This window comes from Poromitra crassiceps, assembly GCF_964638095.1.
Source record: "Poromitra crassiceps genome assembly, chromosome: 28".
Taxonomy (NCBI): domain Eukaryota; kingdom Metazoa; phylum Chordata; class Actinopteri; order Beryciformes; family Melamphaidae; genus Poromitra; species Poromitra crassiceps.
The window spans coordinates 16,036,310-16,046,211 of record NC_139651.1 but is presented as its reverse complement, the minus strand read 5'-3'; the positions used below and the strand labels follow the sequence as shown (position 1 = coordinate 16,046,211).

Here is a 9,902-nt window from a genome sequence, read left to right as displayed (position 1 = left end):
GTGTGTATCCCTTTAAGACTGTGAACCGCGTGACGTGGTTCGTGGTCTTAAAGGGATACACACACAAATGCGGCATCAGGTATCAATGGGTTAAATGTATTGTGTGTGTGTGTGTGTGTGCAGTCATAGTCACAGATTACGTTGCATTGAAAGTGGTGGTTTCTGGACACAAAAGGGCAACGCCTAGTCTGGGAGAAATGAATTACACAAAGAACCAAGACCAGAAACGTGAAGATATGACGGGACTGACTGTGCTCAATGTCAGCCAGGAACTAGTCGGGTCAAAGGTCAAGAAGGGACAGTAATCACTCTCAGATCGGGGCTGCCTGCATCTGGAAAAGCAGCCACCAATAGTGCCTTCTGTGAAGGCTTTAGATAGGACACCTCACACGTGTCCATGTGTATTTATGGTCAATAATAACTCCCAACATTAAAATGGAATAATTTATTACCAAAATTCAAGTGTGGGTGTGGTTCCCCCCCCTCCGCTATTTGATATAGCTTCTCAAATGCAAAAAAAAAACATAGGCTATGCATTGTTAACTGGTTACAGCAGGTGCCAATGAAACCTATAACATGTACAATTCTGCAGTATTCCATAATGTAGAACTTTTAACAGTTATATTAAATCAATAGGTCAATATGACTGAATTAGGCTTTCCAAATTCACACTAACATCTTATCGAAGGCATTCACCCCTTAGACATCATTTCTTGTGCAAGACCAAAGGAAACCAATAATATTTAGCATTTTGCTTACCTCTATGGCCTGTACATATTTCTGTGTCACGATGTGGCGGTATAATATTTCTGGCCTACATGATTCAAGCACCGTTTTAATAAAGTCCTTGTTTTACACATTCATATTCAGTTATTTTTGTTTCGTTGTTGTGTTCACCAAGTGGAAAAACGACATCATGTCTGTATTGCAATGGATTGTGGGTAATTAAATCAGTGACGTCTGGTGAAGTCTGCACCCCTCCCAAGCGGACTCTCTGGCAGTCTGCAGAAAGTCCGCTTGTGGTCCCTTGTGGTCTGGATGAGTTGTGGATTTGGAGCCCTCACCACTTGCAGACTTTCACCGGGAACGAGTGTGCACGTGTGGTCAAGTCGGAACATTTGAACTGGGTCTTAGTATGAGCAGCAGTGATAGCCAGCCAGCCACCATGGCTCAACAGACAAAGTAGAGAGCGCCACCTACAGAAAGTCAAACTGCATCAACAGGGAATCCAAGGAGAAAAACCTCTGTGCTGGACACACTGATTGACGGGTGAATAAACGCCACAGCAATGAGCGCTGAGCAACAAAGATGGAGGCAAAATAAACTAAAAAATCCACTTGAACCCATTGACACCTGATGCAGCATTTGCGTGTATATCCCTCATTTGTGTGTGTATCCCTTTAAGACGGTCTTAAAGGGATACACACACAAATGCTGCATCAGGTATCAATGGGTTAAGTCCCATCCATGTGGGAAAAGTCCATCCAATGCTCTCCCTCGTGGCCAATCAATAAAACAAACCAGAACAAGAACCCAAGAAGGAGCCTGGTTAGTGACCGATAGGATAAGCGTTCAAAAATCCTGAACCTTTCCCTTAAGAACGTCCTGGAACCCTCATGCCTTGGCTTGTGTGGATTTCAAAGCGTTTTCCAAGATCTTCCTCTTCCACTCCTCGTAGTCTTGGGCTTGCACCTCTTCATCGCCCTTCTTCTGCTGCTTAACGGATGAAGGTGAACCGTCCTCTGGAGAAAGAGGCAGAATTGTCAATTACATCTCGCAAACAGCAAACCTCGCTCGCACACACATGACAAGTTTCAAGGTTGAAGTTTAGGTTTTTTTAGGTTTTAGGTTTAGGTTTTATTTATTCGCACAGTAGAAACAAAACAAAGGCATATGAACAGTTCAAATTAAAAGTCAGATGAGATATTTACAGAGCTAAAATACAGACAGGAGTACTGTGCAGGAGGAGGCAAAGAAAGCCCAGAGGGCTTATAAGGCGCACTCCACCTCATTTAGCAGTTCAAATGTTTATACATACACAATAACAAAAGAAAGAAATAGAGCAAGATACAGAAGAAGAAAGATTTTACGTATTGTCAGAAGTAATTAAGAGTTCCTTAAGAGCTTTTTTGTAAATTCTTAGGGAAGGTTTTTCAGCTAAAAAGAAAAATTCATTCCGTAGTTTTACTCCTCTAAATTTAATGGAGAATTGGTCTCTAGAGGAAAGAAATTTAGGGAGATGAAGATGTGCAGATTTGCGGGTTGAGTAGGAGTGGGATAATGAATTAAGTTTAAAGTAGGACTTGAAATGCTCAGGGATCTTTCCTTCACTTGATTGGATCTTATAGATAAAAGTGCATTATTTGGAAAATATTAATTTGATAAATGTTTAAAATCTGCAGCTTCTGAAATAGAGGGCTGGATGTTGCAGGTTTTCAAAAGAGAAAGGAGAAGCATACAAACTGTTGGAACTTTTGGAATGAAAACCAGTCCGCACCCGCCCGGTTCCCACTTCTCATGTTAACGCACCTAAGAAGGCTGTGCCCAGTCACAAAAATGGCGTGTCTTAGTCTGATAGTGTGATGCAGTACATCTGTTTTGTAGGCGTCTTGTTGGTGTGTCCTGTCCCTATTATGTGTTAAACTAAACATTGGAGGGACTACTACCCCGGAGCCCTCATACATAACTCAGCGTCAGCTGTCCGATAGGCCTGGGGCTATCAACTCAGCTAGCCAGGTAAGCTAACGCCGTGCTCTGATACCGACAGCTGTTGACATGCCACGGTTTCACTGGCTTACTAGCAAACCCCCCTAGACACATGAGCCTTGATGTTAGCATTACTGTTAATGCTAGGAGCCCTGGCCGTGACAGTCAATGGACTGCATTTATATATATATAGCACTTTTATCCAAAGCGCTTTACAATGTGCCTACATTCACCCATTCCCACACCGATGGAGGCAAGCTACCATCGTGAGGAAACTTGGGGTTCAGTATGTCGCCCAAGGACACTTCGACATGCAGACCGGAGGAGCCGGGATCGAACCACCGACCTCTCTTATCCAAAGCGATTTAGTGGACAACCCGCTGTACCTCCTGAGCCACAGCCGCCCGAGTACTAGCTATGACTTACCTTCATCCACTTGTTCAATGCTTTCCATCAGTGTTTTCTGTCTTTTCTGGGCCGTTTTAGCTGCTTCTTGAAGTGGACACGGTTCCTCTGTTTGACAGATCACAAACACAGATGATCAGACTGAGTAGTGTGGCATCAACGTTCAACTTAAAGATGCACTAGACTAGGGGTGGGACAAAATATCGATACTCACGGTATCGCGATATTTCCACTTGCGATACGTTATCGATACACTGGCACCAAGTATTATTATTATTATTTATTTTTTTAATAAACAGGCTAAAATATTATGCTGTGTGTGGTAGTTGAAACATAGTTTCAAGTTGACGTTTATTTATGTTTGTAGTTGAAACAAAAACAAATACTGTAGGCTACATGAATGGAAATGTTTGATCATTAATATCTACTTTTAGAAAATATATAGGTAGGTAATATAGGTTTTCTTGTTTTAATAATAAAAAGACTTCATGTGTAACTTTTCCTCCGTGGTATCGAAAATGGTATGAGTGAGTGAGCGAACTCAGAGAGTTCATGTCAATTCTGCTAATAAATACATAATACCTGCTTCTTGCCTTTTAGGGGTATTTTTTTCTCTTCAGTTACACAGATATCGTGATGTATCGTAGGTTAAATTTCTTCCAATATATCGATTATCGCAGAATCGCTGTATCGTGATAATATCGTTATCGAGGGCCAAGTATCGTGACCATATCTTATCGTGAGTTACTCCACGATTCCCACCCCTACACTAGACAAGATGTTTTTAAGTACAAAACAACAACAAACAAACAAACTGTAAAACCTCTCACTCATCTTACATAATGTATTGTGACTAACAAACTGCTGCAAACCCTGACCCACTTACTGCAGATGGCCTGTCCCAGCTTCAGCAGCTGGACCACCAGGCGGTCAAAGATGGACTTCTTGGCTCCAGACGATGCTGCCAGCTTCTTGTCAACTTTGATCTTCAGGCATCTGCATGTAGACCACATGGGGGGAGAATTGGTGGACACCAACACCAGCAGAACATGGCCTCATTTTACCGTCTGTATAAACAGTCAGTTATTCAATACACAACATAAACTGATTTACCAAGCTGATTGTTTCACTGGTCATGAAAATCTTTCATGATTGTCGATTGTTGATTTATAAGTTCCAGAATTAGAATTAGACCAAAAGTAATTATAACAATGGCAAGATCTGCGCTATGCACACAAATGTAATGTACACAAATGGGAGAAAGGGGAAACAAATAAAATTGAAATAAATAAAATGTGTGAATGTCAGAAGATGAACTCTCATATTTTGAATTTGCCATGAACAATTATTATCGGTAACACTTTATTTGACAAGTCCCTAACAACAGGCAAAATTGATTCATGCGAAGGCATTTCTGCACAGTCAGTCCCCCCCCCCCCCAGAAAACGATTAGAATGTATTTTATAGTTTACATTTTAAGTCTCTGTGTATAAAAACAAAGCTACGAAGTGACAACAATGACATCTGTCTGACATACGGTTATCCTCTCAAACTCACAAAGCCCCCTGGTGGCCGAGTGGTTAAGGGATATCTAAAACCTAAAACAGATTTTTTTCAGCTTTAAACCAATGTATATGGCTTTTGAGGTGTGTTGCTGAAGGATTCTGGTCAAAATCTCCACATTTGAGACTGTTAGACTTAGAATTCTACACACTATACTTTTCAGGCAGCGAGAGTGCCCTCTATGGGTTCAAACCTGTCAATACATAATGAAGTATTTGTAATTAGACATGAACACCAATGTAATTAATTACATTGGTTTTCACGTCTAATTACAAATAGTTCATACGTTGTTAGGGACCTGTAAACCAATTATCTGAGAATATGCATTTTTCAAATGACCATGGTCCTTCCTGCACATTAAACATGAAAGTCAAATGTGAACATTAATTAAATGTACTGAAGTGTACTGACTTGCAGGCTGAATAGAGAGCAGCGGTGGTGAAGAGGGGTTTGGAAAGGTCCAGATCATGTTGCTGGGCAGCAGGTAGGCTCTCCTCATACCTGGCAGGCACAATGCACATATAAAACAAAGGAGGAGACATCATGTTGCTGGGCAGCAGGTAGGCTCTCCTCATACCTGGCAGGCACAATGCACATATAAAACAAAGGAGGAGACATCATGTTGCTGGGCAGCAGGTAGGCTCTCCTCATACCTGGCAGGCACAATGCACATATAAAACAAAGGAAGAGACATCATGTTGCTGGGCAGCAGGTAGGCTCTCCTCATACCTGGCAGGCACAATGCACATATAAAACAAAGGAGGAGACATCATGTTGCTGGGCAGCAGGTAGGCTCTCCTCATACCTGGCAGGCACAATGCACATATAAAACAAAGGAGGAGACATCATGTTGCTGGGCAGCAGGTAGGCTCTCCTCATACCTGGCAGGCACAATGCACATATAAAACAAAGGAGGAGACATCGTGTTGCTGGGCAGCAGGTAGGCTCTCCTCATACCTGGCAGGCACAATGCACATATAAAACAAAGGAGGAGACATCGTGTTGCTGGGCAGCAGGTAGGCTCTCCTCATACCTGGCAGGCACAATGCACATATAAAACAAAGGAGGAGACATTGTGTTGCTGGGCAGCAGGTAGGCTCTCCTCATACCTGGCAGGCACAATGCACATATAAAACAAAGGAGGAGACATCATGTTGCTGGGCAGCAGGTAGGCTCTCCTCATACCTGGCAGGCACAATGCACATATAAAACAAAGGAGGAGACATCATGTTGCTGGGCAGCAGGTAGGCTCTCCTCATACCTGGCAGGCACAATGCACATATAAAACAAAGGAGGAGACATCATGTTGCTGGGCAGCAGGTAGGCTCTCCTCATACCTGGCAGGCAGAATGCACATATAAAACAAAGGAGGAGACATTATGTTGCTGGGCAGCAGGGAGGCTCTCCTCATACCTGGCAGGCAGAATGCACATATAAAACAAAGGAGGAGACATCATGTTGCTGGGCAGCAGGGAGGCTCTCATCATACCTGGCAGGCAGAATGCACATATAAAACAAAGGAGGAGACATTATGTTGCTGGGCAGCATGTAGGCTCTCCTCATACCTGGCAGGCACAATGCACATATAAAACAAAGGAGGAGACATGTTGCTGGGCAGCAGGGAGGCTCTCCTCATACCTGGCAGGCACAATGCACATATAAAACAAAGGAGGAGACATCATGTTGCTGGGCAGCAGGTAGGCTCTCCTCATACCTGGCAGGCACAATGCACATATAAAACAAAGGAGGAGACATCATGTTGCTGGGCAGCAGGTAGGCTCTCCTCATACCTGGCAGGCCCAATGCACATATAAAACAAAGGAGGAGACATCGTGTTGCTGGGCAGCAGGTAGGCTCTCCTCATACCTGGCAGGCACAATGCACATATAAAACAAAGGAGGAGACATGTTGCTGGGCAGCAGGGAGGCTCTCCTCATACCTGGCAGGCACAATGCACATATAAAACAAAGGAGGAGACATCGTGTTGCTGGGCAGCAGGGAGGCTCTCCTCATACCTGGCAGGCACAATGCACATATAAAACAAAGGAGGAGACATCATGTTGCTGGGCAGCAGGTAGGCTCTCCTCATACCTGGCAGGCAGAATGCACATATAAAACAAAGGAGGAGACATCATGTTGCTGAGCAGCAGGTAGGCTCTCCTCATACCTGGCAGGCACAATGCACATATAAAACAAAGGAAGAGACATCATGTTGCTGGACAGCAGGTAGGCTCTCCTCATACCTGGCAGGCACAATGCACATATAAGACAAAGGAGGAGACATCATGTTGCTGAGCAGCAGGTAGGCCCTCCTCATACCTGGCAGGCACAATGCACATATAAAACAAAGGAGGAGACATCATGTTGCTGGGCAGCAGGTAGGCTCTCATCATACCTGGCAGGCACAATGCACATATAAAACAAAGGAGGAGACATGTTGCTGGGCAGCAGGTAGGCTCTCATACCTGGCAGGCACAATGCACATACTGTATAAAACAAAGGAAGATACATCATGTTGCTGGGCAGCAGGTAGGCTCTCCTCATACCTGGCAGGCACAATGCACATATAAAACAAAGGAGGAGACATCGTGTTGCTGGGCAGCAGGTAGGCTCTCATCATACCTGGCAGGCACAATGCACATACTGTATAAAACAAAGGAAGAGACATCATGTTGCTGGGCAGCAGGTAGGCTCTCCTCATACCTGGCAGGCACAATGCACATATAAAACAAAGGAGGAGACATGTTGCTGGGCAGCAGGTAGGCTCTCCTCATACCTGGCAGGCAGAATGCACATATAAAACAAAGGAAGAGACATCATGTTACCTGGCAGGCAGAAGAGAGACTGCAGGGTTTGCTTCCTACCAAACGGTAGAGCAGCTGATTTCACTGATCAGTATGGTAAGCACAGAGGGAGCACGTCATGAGTGAAAAATCACCTGGTTCAGTGATTGGTTGGAAGGAAAAAGTGCATGGCGTTGGCACTCCACAGCACAAGTCTGGACATCATTATTGTCGGCCATTTTTAGGAATAGCACCATCTGCTCTCACCTTTCAAGTATTTGCGCGGCCACTTTGACGGCCTCCATGCAGCCATACTGGACAGCCAGCTCCCTCAGTCCAAGACGACACTCCAGTCCCAGGAGACACTCCATGGCCTTCAGGCTGCTCTGGTACTGCTTCTTATTCAGCCCAGACAGCTTGACGACATATTCCTAAAGATACAGCATTGCTTATAGAGCCATCTAATGCCATATAACATCAAAGCAATATCCTACAAAAATAAGGTCAAAGCTCTGTAGGTTTTTATGCCGGGCCGGAGGCATTATGGTTTCGGGTTGTCCGTACCTCGGTACGTACAGACAACCCGTACGTTAACGATGTCCGTTAACATGATATCTCAGGAACGCCTTGATGGAATTTCGTCAAATTTGGCTCAAACATCCACTTGGACTCAAGGATGAACTGATTACATTTTGGTGGTCAAAGGTCAAAGTTCAAGGTCACTGTGACCTCACAAACACCATTTTCTAGCTCGTTAACGTGATATCTCAGGAACGCCTTGACGGAATTTTGTCACATTTGGATCAAATGTCCACTTGGACTCAAGGATGAACTGATTACATTTTGGTGGTCAAAGGTCAAAGTTCAAGGTCAATGTGACCTCACGAACGTTATTTTCAAGCTCGTTAACGCGATATCTCAGTAAAGCCTTGACGGAATTTCTTCACGTTTGGCTCAAACGTCAAAGTCTGGACAGACATGGATGTCGACTGCTCACTTGTTGGTGGCAGCATATATCCGCGGTGCGGTCGGTCTAGTTTTATAATGGAAATGAGGTCGTGACATGATGAAATTGTAATGTGGCAAATCAAATCTGTGCATAATCATGAGGTGTGCATGCCATGAGGCCCATTGGCTGAAAGTGTATTGGTTCTAAGATGTAGGAGAAGACGGCTTACTTTGTCCAGGGGGTGCTTCATGGATGTTGCTGCCAAATCAAGGCATATCACCGTTTTACCCATAGCTGTGATGTTACCGAGTGCCGTGCATCTCACCGCAGATAACCGCACGTACTCCTGTGCCTGGCTGTGGGAGGGAGAGAGAGAGAGAGAGAGAGTTTTTCAAGTTTTCTTCCTGTTAATTGTTATTTGTACTGAATAAAAATAACAGATTTACTTTAACACAAAATGTGAAAAGATAGAAACATTAAGATAGCAAAACTCCAAACAGTCGGATTTACTGACACTAAGATTATTACTAGGTGAAGAAAACACATAATGCATTTTATGTTGAGAAATGCCAGCCACGACCTGGGGGACAGCAAGTGACCAAGAGACACATGACACAGATCATCTATTACAAATATTGCTGGTGGGGGCAGAGTCAGATAAGATACTTAAATAAACATACTTATTTATTCGCAATACAGTAATAATGAACCTGTATTTAACATTTCTGACAGATTGTGCCAAAACATTGGTATATTAACCTTAACGTTTAACTTTAGTCTGCCAAATTATTGAATGGAGTTTGGCAAAGCCGTTCTGTCCACACAACACAGGCGAGTCATGATGCGAGTACGCCACTACAGCGGTGTGTGTTATAATCTTACAAACTCACCCAATAATTCTCGCAGATGTGACACCCATCTTTCCAGCGAGTTTACAGAACATCTCGTTTTCCATATTGACTGCGAGAAAGAGCGTCAAGACAGAAATGTGAGTGAACTGGACTGGTTGTCTGTTCGGACAAGAAGAGAAGAGAAGAGAGAGAGGAAACAGTTCGCGGGAGATTTGTCAGACGCCACGATACGTCATCACGTTCCTCACATCTGATTGGCTGTGCGTGTGCATGTCTGTGTGTACGTCATGTTTATGCATTGATGCCGCATTCACTGTATATCGGATTTATGGTGAACAAACAATTGTGAAAAAACAAGCGAACTTCCCAATGGGAAAAACCATTCACGTCAACCTCAATACGTCACAAAGTGAGGTTATTCTTTACAGTTTGTTATCATTATTAACATTTTGACAAATTGCACACACATCGTTAGATCGTTGCTGGCAACATGCTGCTGCTGTCTTCACAGACCGGGGAAGTGGCAGTTGACCATCACCATATGTCCCAAGGAACCTATAAAGATAAACCAATTGGAACATATTATAAATACAGCACCAGTATATTTATTATAGATATATTAATATTTATGTTCCATATCTGTGC

The 9,902-nt window shown here is 43.6% G+C and overlaps 1 protein-coding gene across 1 annotated transcript; it reads right to left on the bottom strand.

Annotated features, from left to right (window-relative positions):
• Positions 1-1,614: 1,614 nt before the first annotated feature.
• Positions 1,615-9,546, bottom strand: orc6 (origin recognition complex, subunit 6; the record flags this gene model as incomplete). The annotated part of the gene is made up of 7 exons (XM_083662170.1): positions 1,615-1,742; positions 3,133-3,219; positions 3,998-4,107; positions 5,086-5,175; positions 7,725-7,888; positions 8,636-8,762; positions 9,542-9,546. 7 exons carry the CDS (start codon positions 9,544-9,546, stop codon positions 1,615-1,617), a joined length of 711 nt encoding a protein of 236 aa, XP_083518296.1.
• Between the last annotated feature and the right edge of the window lie 356 nt (positions 9,547-9,902).